Source organism: Camelus dromedarius, chromosome 16, assembly GCF_036321535.1.
Source record: "Camelus dromedarius isolate mCamDro1 chromosome 16, mCamDro1.pat, whole genome shotgun sequence".
NCBI classification, from domain to species: domain Eukaryota; kingdom Metazoa; phylum Chordata; class Mammalia; order Artiodactyla; family Camelidae; genus Camelus; species Camelus dromedarius.
This window is the reverse complement of record NC_087451.1, coordinates 14,086,058-14,102,337: the sequence shown is the minus strand read 5'-3', so window position 1 is coordinate 14,102,337 and position 16,280 is coordinate 14,086,058. Positions and strand designations below refer to the sequence as shown.

The 16,280-nt window shown below is 56.1% G+C and overlaps 1 protein-coding gene across 1 annotated transcript; it reads right to left on the bottom strand.

Annotated features, from left to right (window-relative positions):
- Window positions 1–2,688: 2,688 nt before the first annotated feature.
- LHX1 (LIM homeobox 1) lies at window positions 2,689–10,466 on the bottom strand. Its single transcript, XM_010990528.3, has 5 exons — window positions 8,933–10,466; window positions 6,830–7,056; window positions 6,456–6,733; window positions 4,901–5,066; window positions 2,689–4,534 (listed from the first exon to the last, which is right to left on the bottom strand). Exons 1-5 carry the CDS (start codon window positions 9,100–9,102, stop codon window positions 4,155–4,157), a joined length of 1,221 nt encoding a protein of 406 aa, XP_010988830.2. The 5' UTR covers window positions 9,103–10,466; the 3' UTR covers window positions 2,689–4,154.
- Between the last annotated feature and the right edge of the window lie 5,814 nt (window positions 10,467–16,280).

Here is a 16,280-nt window from a genome sequence, read left to right as displayed (position 1 = left end):
CTACTTCTCTTCCTATTTTGGACCTTTTCCCTTCCTATTCTGGACACTAATAATGCTTAGAAATCTGGCCTTGGTGCAAACAAAAGGGAGAAAAGGAGGAGGGAGGTAAGGCAGAGCAGAGACCACCCCTAAGCTGTCATGCAAACAGGACACTCCTGGATGATTCTGGGCAGAAAATGCCTGCTTCCCTACTCTCCAGTCTCTGTCCTGGTGTCCACTGACTTGGGGAGCCTTCTGTGTGTGTGGACCTGTCACACACATCCCAGGGTCTCCAAAATGCTTCCCCTGCTTTCTCACCCGATCCCGAGGGTAGGGAGGGGACTCCAGGAGTGGAGGGAAGAGGAAAGAGTTCTAGGACTTGAGGTGCAGCTGAGAGAAGTCAAGGCAGGGGGCAGAAGAGCAGCCTCCTAAATCCCCTCTCTGGGGGACCCCCCCTACTTGGTTCTAGTTTCTTGGGAAGGGAGGAGGGGTTTCCTGACGGGGGTGGGGGTGGAGATGGAGGGGCCATTTCAAAGACTAAATCTCCTAGAAGAAATGAAAACCCTGACTGCTCTAGTGATGTGAGCAGGTGAGATGAGGGGTCCTCTCCAGAGAAGGTCAGAGGGTCTCCCAGTTCACAGTCCCTCTGCCTGTGGCAAAATGGCAGACAGATGTAGGAAGAGCAGAGGATGAGCAGGGGGTGACGCTGGATGGTAACCCCGTCTTCATTTCCCAACCGTCTGTTCACATGACTAGGAGTTTCAAGAGTTTGGGGGAATCCAGGTTCTTACCTGTCTCTCTTCTCTCTTCTCAGATACTATCAAACCCCAGGTCCCAGACCCCTGCCAATGCTCATCCTGGCTCTCCACACATAGTCGTCCCCAACCTCGACACGCCTTAAGCAGTTCCCACTTTCTCCCAACCTGGAGAGAGGAGAGCTCTCCTAGAGAGAGGGTGAGCTTGGCTTCCCTCACCCAGGGCAGATGGCAGCTCCCAGCCGCTGGAACCCTGAGAGCAGGTGGCTAGAGGCACAGAGGTGGCAGCCTTAAGATGGCTGCGGGGAGAAACCAGGCTGCCAAGCCCGGGCCAGAGAGGAGACTGTGCTCCAGGGCGGGAGGGGACCGCCCCGGGGGCTCCCAGCGCTGCATGGGGATGCTGCAGTGCTTCCCTGCACCTCGGGGCCAGACACGGGCAGAACAGCTCTGATGGAGAACAGTCCCTGACATTTCTAGACCTCCTCGGCAGGCAGCTCCAAATTTGACCGCTAAACTTTGCCACCTGTTCAGGGATTCGTTAGGGTTCTGGGTACAGCGCCGAGGAGGAAAGATTGAGCTGCTGCCACGGAATCAGAGAAAGGAATTAAGTCCACAAAACGCTTCTTATCAAGGACCAGATTCCACAATAAAGCTGCTAAATAATTCAGCAGGCTTGATAGGAAAATGCAGCTTCCCAATGAGCATACGTTCAGTTAAATGAATTTCTTTAAAGGGAACTGGCTATAATGAAGAAGTTGGCTATGATTTACTGTATATAAATGCTAAAGAAGGCAAAAACAAGCCAATCCAGTGATTGCATACAAAGCAGATAAAGAAATGTGCTGCATGCAGAGGCTAGGAGTTTCAAAAGTCTCCCCTGTATCTCATAAATTTGTATTTCTGAAAGAACACTGTGAGATTCCTCCCTGATATTCCTTCCCATTGGATAAGCTGTCATGTGGATGCAGAGAAATATTGCTTATTTTAAAGCCTTAGCAGGAAAGATACACTTGGTTGTGTCTTAATAATATATGAAAGTAACACTAGAAATTACATACCACTTAACATAAAACCTTTGTTTTTTAAAGCTAAGGAAATAAACAACCCGGACCAAAATCTAGGCAATATGAAAAAAATTCTGGAACTCAAATAGTGTCTGCTATTAAAACACACATACCTATTTCATAACAGATAAAATATTTAAATTCCTTCCACGTTTAATGAAGGCTTGGAAGGGATTTCACTACTTTTCAGAACGTACTGGCAACTCCCAGCTGAAATTTGATTTCTACATTCGTTATTTTTGCTCATCTTTCAAAGAAACGTAATATGTATCTTGTGCCAGGCAAAATAGTTTTCCTTCTGAGGAACTTCAAATGAAACAAATACTATAAAACAACTATTTCATATCAGTTCTGGGAAGGGGATTAAAGTATTTCATTTCTAGCTGTGCTGTACGTTCATTTTACGTTATCTTTCAAACCACCAAATTAGAAAGCAGGATTATCTATGGGAAATGAATTGAAACTGAAAAGGACCCTCTCTAACTATCTATTTACAGGTACCTGACATTCACAAGTCCAGTTTTGCACGTTCAGAGGGGGCAGAGAGAGTGTATGGGGTCTCATGCCTAATCACAGACTGGGACAATTTTTAGCCATGGATTTGATTTCTAGTTCAAATTCTATATTAACTTCTCAGCAAACATCTCTTCAACTGTATCACCTAAGTACACAGAATGCAAATCTATAGTCAATAACAGCAGGAAGGCATGGAGGAAAGGTTAGCTGGCATTAGCAAAGGGGTTCAACCACAGCCAAGGTAAAAACAGATTATCTCCCCCTTCTGCCTGCCTTTCTTCCTCCAGGCTTGTGAGGGGTCATTCAGCTCTCCACCACACCTTGATTCTAGTTTTTAAAACATCAAATAACACACCAATTATCTAAACATCAGATTTTCTATTTTTATTAAAAACTCACAAATTTATTCAACATGTTTTCTTTCATACAGTGAATGGTCTAATATGCACTGGAGGTCACACAAGCTTAGGTTTATCAGAACAATAAAAGACATATGAGAAATTTAATATATAAAGAAAAAAGTAGCAGCTGTTGACTGCATATTTGACCATAAAATTTAAATATTTTGGACTTTTATTTTAAAGACACAAAAATAAAACCTGTGTGGGTCTATATAAGTCATATTAACAATTCCATGAATGTTCAACAGGACTAAAAATTACCAAAGATGTTTTTTTTAAACCTTGTAACACTTTTTTTTTAACACTTTCTCAGGTTGTGGTGCTAAGCACCATTACAGTATTTGTGCTATAATTATTCTATTTGGCAAGTGTCTGAATATCATGTTTTCTCTTTGCCTTGTGTAAACAACACCTTTTTACATACTAGCACAGTGAGCTGTGAGCCCTGCAAATCTGTCAGAACATCTACAGGAAAAGAAAATGAACAATTTTGGTTGATTGCTCAAAACATTTTGTTTTGAACAAGAGGTTTCAAAACAGGATATATTAGTAAAACACTGAACTCCTGAATTTAAACATTATACGTAAACAGTTGACTGTTTTTAATTCAATAGTCTTTTTTTAAAATTTTTGTGTGTGAAGGTAGAATACTTTTCTTGTACAGCTGATGTTCAAGTCATTTTACTGAGAGGTCTGTCTGGAGACCATCCATCCTATGGAGTGTGTCTGTGTGTGTCTCTGTGTGTGTAGCTTTGTAAAGGTAGAAGAGTTGATACTGAGGGCTTTACATTTAGAATTTTGCAATTTTGGCAGAAACAAACAAACAAACAAAAACCAAAAACCCAGATAGACAAAAAATATATATATATAGTCCCACCTGATGCACAGCAGGTCGGTGTTTCTGAAGCTATAAGAGTTTGTTGTCGCTGTTGCTGAACTCTGAGACAACACTAGTAGATTTCCCAGAGCCAGAATCCTTCTGGCTGGCCCGGGAGCGTCCCCGGCTGCTTCACCTCCCTCAAGCGGCTGCGGGCACAGCCTCCCTCCCCACGGCTCCTGGTGTCATAACTGACTGGCCGCCCCCGCGGCTGCCGTGGGTGTTTCTATGCTGCCTGTGGCCTCGCACTCACGCCCGCGGCGTCTGTCTAAGGATCCGGGTCCAGGTGGGAGGTGGGGCGAGGTCTGCATTTTCCTTCGGGAGCCCCATTTCTGCACCTTGCCGGCCAGCGCACGGGTTCCGGTCCCACCTCCAGGCGGATTTGGATCCTATTTCGTGTCCCCCTTTTCCGTCCGGTCTTCCCAGACGGAAAATGGTCCCCGAGGCTGGAGGAAGTAGGGGGATGACTTCTTTTTTTTTTTTTTTCTTTTTTTTCTATTTTTCTTAAATAAAGGTTCATTTCTGTACAACCACGAACTCCGCGGACCGTGCACGACCCCCGCTACCACACGGCCGCCTCGTTCATTTCAGGGGGGTGAGACAGGTGGTTCCCGTAGCTCGCCCCGCCGTTGACTGACAGCGACGAGAAGGGTGGGCTGGGCCCGAAGACTTCAGCCGACATTGAGTGGAGAGGCCCGGGCAAGCTGGGCTCGGGGCTGGGCGAGTCCCCGGGGGGATGCGCCAGGATGTCGGTGAACCGCTGCGTCTCGCTCGACGGGTGGTGGCCGGGCAGCGGGTGCTCCAGGCCGCCCAGAGGGGTCCCGGACGGCCCAGACGACGGCACGAAGGGCAGGTCCACCGGCGTCTGGGCCTGTGAGGACGGGGGGCCTTGCGGGAAGAAGTCGTAGTTGCCTCCAGGCCCGTAGTACTCGCTCTGGTAATCTGCGGAGCGCCGGGGAGGAGGTCAGGGCGGGGCCTGGGGCGGGGCGGGGTGATGGGGCGCGAAGGCGAGCTCGCGAGCCGGCTAGGAGGACAATGCGGGAACTGGCCTTCCGTGGGGCTCCCCTGCCAAGCTGGGAGCACGGAAGAGGCTGGGTGCAAACACAGGAGATGCCCACCCCCCTCATACAGGGTCGGGAATTCGGTCCTGTTTCACGGCTTCCCCTTGATTTACTCTCCAGCCTTCACCCATCCCTTCCCCACTCTCCACTTTTCTAAAGAAAGCCGGAAGCGCCTCCGCGCTGCCACCCGCTTCCAACGAAGCCAGCCCCGGCCTGCCCGCCCCCTACCCCTGGGCAACGCACCCACCTCCATAGAAGGAGAAGGGCCCGTTGGGGATGAGTTCGCCTGGCTCCAGGCGATCCACGAGCGGTCGCATCCGACGCGGACTGCGGAAGAAGGCATGGCGCCGGGCGCCCAGCGCGCTCAGCTGCTTCATCCTCCGTTCCTTGGAGCGTCTGTTCTGGAACCAGACCTGAAGCACACACGTCATCGGAGGGTGAGGCCGCGGAGACCCCACCCCCGACTTCAGGTGGGCGGCCGGACCTGGCCCCTCACCCGAACACCACCTAGCCTAGCTCGGATTCCCGACTGGGTGTGTGTATGTGCCTGTGTGTGTGGGGGGGGGGGGTATATGGTGGGGGGTGAGGGTGGTCTCTGAGTAGGACTGCGCAGGGTGGCCCTTGAGCCAACGGTGAACAGGATTCCCGACAGGGGAACCTGGGCAAGCCGCCTGCCCACAATGAGGCAGTTGGAGTTGTTTCTAACAGTTACACCGCCTCAATTCTCAAAGCTTCTAGGGGGCTGTACACACAGACACTCAACCTCCCCAAATAGTGTCAGACACACTGCTTCCCTTTCACGGACTCTGGCAGCACCCTCCCCCACATGATAGTGACAGAGAACCAAACAGCCTCCTGTTGACACTCAGTCTCCCAAAGATAGTGACGCCAAACCCCACAATGTCCTTTTCACACCCACGCACAATCTCCCAGTTCCAAACATACTTATGCACAGCCGCTCACGCAACCTCCCGTTCACCTGCGAGCAAGGCGGGACAGCTACTCAGAGGCAGAGGGCTTCCCCGGAGGGCGGCGGGTACCCGTGTGCCCACGCACACTCAGCCTCCCAGGCACGTTCACTCACACCCTCGCAGAGCCTCTAGGCACCCGACACCTAACCTTGGGCCCGAATCTCAGGCAGTCTTAACGGTGCACCGGCGCAGCTGCCCAGAAGGACGCCTCCCGTCCCTATCCCACTCGGGACAGGCCGAGGCAGGGCTGACTCCCACCCCGACCACCTCCCCTTCAAACCTAAACAGCCCACTTCTCTTAGGAGGGCAAGTCTCTGCTCTGGGGCTTTCTAAATTGGGTCAAGAGCCCTACAAAATTGGGGGTAGGGAGGCAGAGGGAGATCACGTTGTGCGAAACCAGCGGAGCCGATTAACTCCGGGTTAGGCACAGCGACCTCTCGGCTTCTTCAGAACAGGGGTGGTGCAAAAAAAAAAAAAAAAAAAAAAAAAAAAAAAAGCTCCCAATCCTCGCCACAGTGTCCGATAGTGTCCCCTCTCCAGTCTCATGTTCCCTGTCCCTCCCCCTCCACCACCGCTGTCACCCGCCTTGGACTGGAAAGAGGAGGAGGCATAGGGATTTCCAGACGCTCTATGAATCAGGCGGAGCTTCAAAGGTTGAGCCGGATAGGGGTGTGTCTGGGTCTCTCCCCTCCCTCTCCGCCAGCCTCCAGGGGCTCGCTCCGCTCCTCAAACTGGCCCCCACCCCTGCGCAGCCGGCCGGGTGCCAGCACGGAATTGCCAGGTGGGCCTGGCGGGGGGCGGGGGGACTGAGTGGCACGCCCGGGCCCTGACCTGGATGACGCGCATGTTGAGGCCAGTCTCCTGAGCCAGCTGCTCGCGGATGTGGCGCGTGGGCTTGGGCGTAGCAGCAAAGGCGGCCTTCAGCGTCTCTAGCTGTTTGGCTTTAATAGTGGTGCGCGGCCCTCTCCGCTTGGCCCCCAGGTTCTGGTCGTCGTTCTCATTGCTGCCACCTTCCTTGTCAGACACATTGGCGCTCTCCGAGTCCTTGGCGTCGTCCTGCGACGGGTCTTGGGAGTCCGGAGACAAACTGGGGTCACTGCCGGTGGTGGCTGGGTAGAGGCAAGGGACAGGTGAGCAGCAGCCTTAGCCGGCCTTCCTCCCCCAGGACCCGCCCGTCCCTAACAAGCCGGGAATTAGGGCCTCACCCGAGTGGAGGCTGTTCTCTTTGGCGACACTGCTGTTGCTTAGGTAATCCTCTTTGCAGACGAACTTGTTCTCATCGATGATGTAAAGCTCCTCGCCCGTGGAGAGCTGCTTGTTACACATCATACAGGTGAAGCAGTTCAGGTGAAACACTTTGCTCCGCGCTCTCCGCACCAGGTCGCTAGGGGAGATGCCCTGCGCACAGCCCGCGCATTTGGTACCAAAACACCTGCAGGGAGGCGGGTTGGCGAGGACCAAGGAAAGACAGCGGCCGGGAGAAAGGCGGTAGAGAAAGAAATCGGAAGTGGAGGAAGAATAGGAAGGGGAAAAAGAAGAGAGACATACACAAAAAAAGAAAAGAAAAGAAAGAGACAGATGTCGATTAAGCAAGCAAGAAGGTAGAAAGAGAGGGCGTTGGGCACCAAAGGAAAGTCAGAGAGAAGATACACATGGTTAGAATTGTACAGTGAGGAGCCCAAGCTGCCCCCACCCCTAACCTCACGCCCAGTGTTGTCCCAAAGGGAAAAAGCGCTGCTGAAGAAGGCAGCAAGTCGGCAAAGGGAAGGTGGAGAGAGGCACTTATTTTCCAATTAGATCCGGAGAACAAAATTAGATCTCCATGTAAGATGGAGTGCAGGCTTTTCTACGTATTGCCTCTCATTTGCCGAAAAAGAACCCGCGCACAGACTAGGGGTTGGCAAGGTCCAGTCCCGCCTAAACTAAACAAACAGCCGCAGAGAGACCAGACGGCTGAAGACAGGCCTCCATGTTCAAGCCCAAAGCCCAGCAGGCTGGCACAAGCCAGAACAGTGTGGGGACTCTAGGTGCCGGCCGCGCTTCGCGGGAGCCAGGCCTCTGGGGCCCACTGGCAGCCGGCACCATTCGCCCTTCCCCGGCTTGGCTCCTGCCGGTAGCGGGAGACCTGGCACCGCCGGCCGAGGCCCAGAAGCTCAGCCTGTGCTTCCTCTCGGCAATAGCAGCGGAGATTTGCTCCACGGTCCGCCCCAGCCAGAGCTGCGCATCCCGGGAGGCACTGGGGCAGTGCGTCCTGGGCTTCTGAGCAAAGCGACTCGGGTGGCTTTGAATTCTCACCCCCGCCCCTAGTTTGATCTGTTACCACAAACTCAGAGGAAAGCAGAGACCAAGTCAGCCAAGTAAACTGGGAGACTTCCAACCCGCGCAGGGGAATTTCGATTGAAATTTGCTCCAGGTCTCTGTTGATGTGTGTATGTGTGCATTTGGTGGCAAGGTAGTGAGTTTCAGAGGATACAACTAAAATGCTAAACGGTGGAAAGTTGTCGGGAGAAGTCTCCTGGCTCCGACCAACCGGGTCCGTTTTCTCCCTGAGCAAGTGACGGGCAGTGCCTAGGACAGCTCCGAGTGGAGCCTGCGCCTCAGAGCCGAGGTCGGCGTTGGGCGGAGGCCCAACCTCCCGCCAACCTGGGCAGCTGATGATGGTCTTCGCGGAGGCTGAAGCCTCCGGCACTTCACAGGTTACCGTGCAGCAGTGTGCGCGGGCCGGTGCTGGAAGGCCTATTCAGGTCTCGGGAAGACCCTGGGGCGTGCAGGCTACGCACCCAGGCCGAGCTCTTCCCCACCGCTATCACGGCAGGCGACTCGGACACTCCATGCAAAAGGCTCCGCGGTTCCTGCCATGACTTCTCGGAGACGGAAAAGGCAGTGGCATGGAGCTAGCCCAGGCTTCTAAGCTCAGCCTGGAGGACGAGCAAACCCGGGAGGCCCAGAGAATGCAGTTGATGGCAGTCTCGGCGAGGGGAAAGACGGGAGCTGGGGCTACATCGCCTGAGGCTGAGATACCTCCTTCCAAGCTTGGAGGGGCTTCCGGCTCAGAGGCAGGCTCGGACTCTTTTCTCCCAGGCACGTGCAGACAAGCCTGGACACACAATTTCCAGGACGCAAGCAGGCCGCGTCCCGGGCGCCCAGCGCGCCAGCTGGCGAAGAGGCGGGCGCCCCCGGGACTTGGCTGCCCTCTCCAAAGGCAGCTCGTAACGCGGCCCCCGTGGCCACGCTGACCTCTGATCCGAAGCTGGCCGGGAAAGGCCCGCGGGGAAGGACCAGCAGAGACGCGCGAGGTAAGTACTCACCGGAAGAAGTCATTCTTGCAGTAGAGCTTGCCTTCCCGGGAGAAGCACTTCTCGGTCAGGTTGCATTTACATTCACAGCACTGGACGCACTTGACGTGCCAGGCCCTGTCCAGCACGTTCAAGAGGAAGCGGTCCAGGATGGGCCTTTTGCAGCCGGCACAGTGCACCATGGTCTTTGGTTTGATAGGGTGAGGCCCGGAGAGACAAGAACAGGTAGAGCCGAGGGGTTGACTCTCCAAGACGACCGGCAGAACTCCCCAGCCACTCCAAACAGGGGAGACCTGGCGGTGCAAACCGAAACCCGCACGGGAAAATCAAAAAGAGAGAGGAGGCTGATGCGCGGCAGGCTGCTGGGTGGAGTGTGCAGCCCGGTAGTCCCAGGGCCCTGGGTCACAGCAGCGCCACCGCAGCTCCTGGGGCGAGGAAGAGCCTCAGGCGGGCGAGAAAGCGGCTCTTCTGCCCAGAGCCCTCAGAGGCGTGAAGTCGCCGAGAACGGCTACGGGAATGGAAATAAATAAATCGGAGATGGAGAAGGAAGAGGACGACGGCGAGCTCGGGTTGCAGGGAAAGCGCCGCTGAGTTTTCTCGGGCTTGAGGTAGAGCTGTCAGAAGTCAAAGTGCATCTGCTTTTGTCGGGGTAAGAAGGCGGGTGTGTGTGTGCCGGGCTGCCCGCCACCGGAATTTCCCCTCCTCTTTTTATAAAAGAAAAGAACAAAACGAGTAGAGAACCTTTGGATCCTAAACTGCCGGCATCGCGCAGCGGGTCGGGACGCGCTGGGCGCCCGCGGTGGGCCTGGGGGAGGGGTCGGGGGCAGGCCGAGGGGGGAGGGAGGGAGGGGCGCGCAGGAGGAAGATCTCGTTGTTGATCGTTGTTGTTGCTTAGGTTTTGGAGAAGTGTTTGTGTCAACGGAGAACGGAGAGGGACAACTCCGGGCGGACGCAGCCAGGTGCGCTCGCTCGCTCCCTACCGCCTCAGCCCCGTCCCCTCGGCCCGTGGCCTGCTTGGCGGCCTCCGTCTTCTCGAGATCGCCCTCCCTGCACCTGGACTCCTTCGGGGAAGGGGGATCGTCTGGCTCCTCACCGCGCCTGACCGTGCATCGTGGCTCCAGTCGCAACTCTCGGCCGCCTGCGCTCGTAGTCCCACATCGCTCGGCCCAAGCTCCGGCTGCCTGCGTCCAACCCCACAGTCTCTCGACTTTCTTTTCTTTTCCTTTCCCCCTCTTTTTTCGTTGTGGTGGCAAATCTGGGTTTCCTTTCTAGCCTCTTTCCTTCCTTCCTTCCTTTTTTTTTTTTCCTCCTTTTGCAGCGGGAGTAGTCTGGGGGAGGGGGAGTAGCTTGAAGAGCTTTTTTAAAAACGTCCTGATGCGGCGGCTACAGTTCTGTGCGGCTGGAACAGCTCGGCACGGGCCGCTGCTGTCGCCGCCCGGGCAGCGGTTCGTTGCTGGCTGTCCCCGGACAAGCGTCCCTCTGTCCCTGGTCTCCTGGCCCAGTCCGCCGCCCCGGCGCTTCTCTTCCCAGCTCCGGCGGCTCGGTCACTGCTCCTGGCTGTTGGCTGTGCTCTGGAAGCCCCCTCGCCTTAATGCAGCGCCCGCCGACGTCACAGCGGCCTGCGACCAATCAGCGGCTCGTGGTCCCTCTGTAAACCATTCTGCATCCCCCGGCTGGGGAGAGTGCCGGGAGACCGCGTTTCGAGGATCAGTGGCGGCGGCAACCGTGGCCCGGCGCGGTGCGGGCGGCGGGCAGCGAGGTGCCCGAGTTCCCTCCTGCTCCGGTAAGGCGTCGGTTTCGGTGGAAGAGACTGAGAGAGTATAGGAGTAGGCGCGGGCAGAAGACAGAGTTCTACTGGAGGGTGGGAGTAACCCAAGATCGAGCCTTGTTGAAGGTTGGGGTGCAGCCAGGTCCTCGAGCCTCGGCGCCCCTGGTGCACTCTTCGGCTTTGAAATTCAGCGGGTGCGGGCTCCCCGTCACCCCCTCTCCCCCCCGCTTACTTGCTTGCTTGCTCTCTTGGCCTAGAAGTTTGCCCCAGGCACTGCGCGTGTCCTTCGTGGAACGGTGGAGGGGGGGAGCGCTTGGCAGCAGATTCTCCCTCCTTGTCCCTCCTTCTGTGCCCCCTCCCCCAATCCATCCAAAGTCCACTGGGTCCGGGGCTCTGAGAGATCTGGGTGTCTGTTTCCCTCAGCGCGGTCTTGAAAAGTTGATTCCGGCGGTTTCCTGGTGGGGGCGGGGGAGACCGGAGGCGCGGCGACGGGGAGGGGGTAAGGAGTGGGTGGGAAAGAGCCTCGGGTGAGGAGTTGCAACCCCAGCGAGAAGTTGTGAGAAAACTGTGATCCGGAGACACCTTTTACAACAAAACAGACGAGTAGGCGGGAAGCTGCCGGGCAATAGTGTTGGTAGGGGGAGGGGTGTTGGGGGGATAGTTGGATAGTGGAGGTGGGAAGCGGGGACGTCCCGGGGGCTCCACCGGGAGGTTGCAGAGGATTGTGGCGTGTAGGGCACCGGCAGAGTGGGCCGGGCCTCCTGGCCTCCCATTTACTAGGCTCGGCTGGCACCACCTTCCCCAGACAACCGCAGTGCATAACCTCAGTTAGCTCACTCCTCCGGGAGCCCACATCTCCCTAATTCTCCTCGAGTATAAACTAGGGATCACTGACCACGGGAGATGGGGGTGGGGGCAGATTATCCTAGACCTGGAGGTCGGGTCTGGGTCCTGAGAATCTTAGCCTCTAAGAGTCACTCTAGCTAGTTCCACGGCCCACGCCAGTCAAACACCAAGTTGTTTCGACAGCACCATTTCTATACTTAACCGAGATTTCTCTCCGAGTGAAACCTGATGTTGGCAGGGCTGGGCAATTCCGCTTCTGCTCTTTGCTCTTGTTTTTTGGGGGAGGGGGTGTTAGGAAGGAGCATTCAGCCTTAGTGTGGAAAGAAATAAGATTGGACAGCCAGCCAAGTCTAGCCAGTATTTTGGGAACGGCCTTTTGACCCCACTGGCAGTGTGGGCTCAGACATCCCACACAGGGCCGGAGCTAAGTTTGGGGAAATGAGCGCTGAAATACAATTGTACTGTACCTGGGCGGGCAAGGAATTCAGTTCTTTGCAAATGAAATACCCTCTTCGAACGAACCGGGAAGCCGCTCCAGCGAATTTGATTTGCGCACTGTGGACTGGGATTTTAGGGCTCTGCCAACGCTACTTTCCTTCCTCCAAGGCTCCGCCCGCACTGTCCTGCAATCGCAAGGCCCGTCAGCAGCCCCTTGCCTTGCCGCCCGCGTCACATTTTCATTGGAAGCCGAAGCCTAGGCCGGCAGTGCGCCTCTTTGGCGCTCCGCCCATCTTGACCTCTGGGTGCGGGAGTCACTCACGCCTTCTCCGCACCCCCTCTACGCACACCTGGGCTTGGGCTCCCTGCTGCTAGGAGGGCTGTGTTGGGGCCGGTTATCTCTCTCGAATCAACCCCCTCCTCGGATCTCTCCCAGGCCGGGACTCAGGGTAGAGTTGGGGGTGGGGGAGGGCGGTTCTCCAACCCAGCAGGCTGGCTTCGCGGGATCCGACTTGCCTTTGTGCTCCTCCAGCTCCTTCCAGGAACCAGCCGACCCGTACCCGGTACTCCAGGACCCAGGGAAGCGCTAAGAGCTGCGTGGCGCAGGGTCCTCGCCTTCTCCACCCTGACCCTGAGGCGCCTCCCAGCCCCCTGTGCTGGGTGAGGCCCGAGGGAGGGGGTGGTCCTGTGAGCAGTCCCCATGCTCTCCCCACCCCCCTACACCCCCAGCTGTCTTGGTTCTCGCCGCTAGCGCCCTCAACCCAACCGCCCCTTTCTGGAATCTATAGCGGACCCTGTCCCGAGTGGCTCGCTCCCGCCCCCGCCCCAGCTGGGCTCCTTCTCATGCAAAGCAGAGGGGCCCCGGGGGTTGGGGGCGGCCGGCATGGACCTACGGGGCGACAGCTGGACCCGGCTGCCGACCCTTTCTGAATCCAAGGCCGCCGCCTCCTTTCGGGTGGGCTGGAGGAGGTTGCTGCACTGGCTTGAGGGTGCAGGGACCTCAACTCTGGAAAAAGAGGGCCCCGCTCTGCAGGCGAATCAGCTTGGTAGGGGCGTTGAGGGCGAGGGCAAGATGCAGGTTCTGGGGCAACGGTCTCTGCTTGTCCCCGTATCCAGATGGCTCTGTATGCAGGTCTGCAGGAACCAACCCCGGAGGCTACCAGGGGGTCGGGGAGAGCAAATCGAGGCGTGCCTCCTGGCTCCTGATGCTAGAAATTTAAGCCCAGATTTAACTCCTCCAAGGCTACAACACACTAGATTTATTTTTTCCCCCATTTCCATTGAGCTTTTATTTTAAAATGTAATCGGTCACAGAGACATGGAGAAAAAACTGACCCAGCTTTCCAAATTCACCGTCTCCGAAGCCTCTCCGCTCAGCTCTACTTTTAAACCCGTGTCTGCTTGGCGAAGAGCACCGGCCTTGCCTCCTCACCCTCACCGCCACACTTAGACTGCCTGCGTCCTGAAGTACACAAGCGCTTTCTACTCAAAGCTCTTCCAATCTCCCAGACCCACAACCACGCACACGCACCGCCTCAGGTGGTGTAAATTCTAGGCCAGGTGCCGTCAGGGTCAATTTTGCTGCCAAGTCATCGCTCACTGGCTGCAGAAGTCTCTGAAGCTCATCCCAGGCACTCTTGGAAAAGGCCCTAGAGGGCCCAAGGAAGCGGCTTTCACAACACAGGTTTCTCTTTTGATATTCAACTTGAGGAACAGCCTGAGAAGAGGGACCTGGCCTGGGAATGCAGGATGGCGGGGGTTGTACCAGCTCTTCCCAGCCGTCCGGCAGCTGGGGCGCTGAAGGCACCCTCTCCCACACCCTCTATCTTCCCACCACCTTCTTGATTCCAAGCCCCACCTCACTGGGCTCCCCAACGTTCCAGAGTGGCTCGTGAGGCCCAAGGACCCAGCTTGCCAGCACAGTCGGCTGCTGTTGATCCCGACCAAGGGCACTGCCCCTGGCTGCTTCCCTCCTCGCCCACAGCGCTCCTGTCCAGCCCACGGCCCCCAGAAACAGGCGGTGAGGCCGTCAAAGGGGGCGCCTGGAACGGAGCGGGGTCCAGGTGGATACCTGCGCCCGCCCCGCAGAAGTGAGGCGCAACCAGACACCGCCGTCCAGGAAGAGGCGGAGGGAGCGAGTCGGACGCGTCCGTGTCCTTGCCAATCCCGGTGGCAACGCAGACTTGAAAACTCCGCACGGACTCGGTGAGGACGCCACACGTGCGACGCAGGAAACTGGCTTGCGTCCCTCAGAACTTATCGGATCTCTCCCGCTCACTCCTTGCCCTCTCTCATTTGCTCCTGCTGCAGGGTACCTTATTTTCCCTCCCTCACTCTTTCCTGCAAATGACCTACTTGTGTGCACCACTTTAGAGTTTTTGTCAGTATCTGTCCTGAAGCACAGAGTAAGGGGGGTTGGTATTGATCTCCTTTTTCCCAGGGCAGAAACCAAAGTTAGGGGGTTTGCCCGAGATTCCTCAGTCAGTGCGCTACTGCAGGCGAGAAGTTTGGGGGGCTTGTCACCCTGCTCCTTTGTGTACTTTGTCCCGGCCACTTTTTCCAAGGTCTGGGTCGGGGGAGGCGGGGACCTCGAGGCCGGGAAAGGGCAGCATCCGGCCAGGCCTTCACGGTGTGCGCTTGGGCTGCATAAACAACGCCGGCTTCCCACGAAGGCTGGAGGCAACCTGGGCACGGAGGCGCGGAGGGAGGTCGAGCGTGGTGATCCCAGATGTAAGTCAGCACCGCGCCGCGCAGCAAAGACAGGACGTGGGTAGTCTAGGTAGGGAGAAGTTGAGCCGGAGAAGGCAGGACACAGAGAGAGAGAGAGACATAAGGGAGGGGAGAGAAATGGGATCAGCGAATGAGGGCAGAAACCCCCCAAAAAGAAGAGAAGGAATGCCTGAAAGTAAGCGGGGGAAAGGAGGAAAGACATACTGGGGGAAACACGTGGAGTAGTGGAGGAAAAGAGAATCAGAAAGACACCCAGCAGGAGCAGCAGCAACAAAAAAGCGGCGGGGAGAGGCGTGGCGCCCAGGACCCTGCAGGTGCCCAGAGCGCTGCTGGCGGGACTGGAGCGTGTGCGGTGTGTGACAGCCCCGATCCCAATCGCAGGCGGGAGAAAAGGAGGCGGCGTGTTTGGTGCGAGACTCAGCGCCCGTGGAAAAGCGAGTGAGCGGCTCTGGGCAGGAATCCAACAAATAAATAAAACGTCTAAGACGGCGTGACAACAATGTGTATTTGGGTGCGTGCCCGTGTTCCTCTGTCTGAACACACTCACACCCGGTAAGGAAGACAAACGGGGCTCGTGCCTCCCAGTAATTAATCCTCTCACTAATTGACTCTCTCCCCTTACCTAATGGCGGTGGTCACTGCTGATATCTGGAGAGAGATCTGGTGGAGAAAGAGAGTGAGAGGGTAGGGGAGACCCCAAAGCGAACCACCTTTGGGACTGGAATTGAGTTCTTCTTGGACTTGGCAGCTTTAAGCCGCCCACCCCTTTGAGGGTGGGGCCCAGAGTTCAATAGATGTTGCAACCTCACCAGACCCTCCATGTTTGTATTAATAAAGATCTCCTCAGTTTAGGGGTGACCAGGAGGCCCCCCGCCACAGGCCCTTCATCAGTCTCAGAAGCTGAAATCCCCCCACTGCTCCTCTACTGGACATGGCTGACCTCCAGGCAACACCAAAGCTCCCCCTCCCCTGCTGTCCCCCCAGGAACTCAGATCCTGCACCCCCTTCTTTTAACCACTACTTACTCTTCCCCAGACCTGGCATGTGTCCTGCAGCCCCTCACAGGGCAGATCAGGTTTCGAATGAGTTAGGAAGCAGCAGAAGGGATGAGGTCAGGGCAAGGATGGGAAGAAGCTTCTGGAGATAAACCACTCAGACACTTAGGTAGAGGGACACAGAAGCTCAGAGGGGAGCCACAGGTACCTGGCAGGAGTGAGTCCTCTGGGGAGACGCTGTGGGAGAGAGTGTCAAGGGTGCTGGAGGGCAGGCAGGTGGCCACGTCAGTGACTTTGAGGTGTACAGTTCCGTGTTTCTCTCTGTGTGAACATGGTGGGGTGTGCCCTCTTCTTTCCCCCCATAGCACCCTCAGTTCTCAGGACTGGGGAAGGAAGCAGGGAAGAGAGGGTTGCACTGGGATCAAACCACTGTTAGCTGACTTGGCAGAAAGCGGCCCAAGGCCCACAGTCTGTCAGATGATGCAGCTTTGAGGCTTGGGGTTTGGGAGGTGAATTTCAACCCTCACCCCTTCGAGGTGGCAGCTTTGTTCTGCTGGCTCCTCAGAGGCTAAATAAATAAATT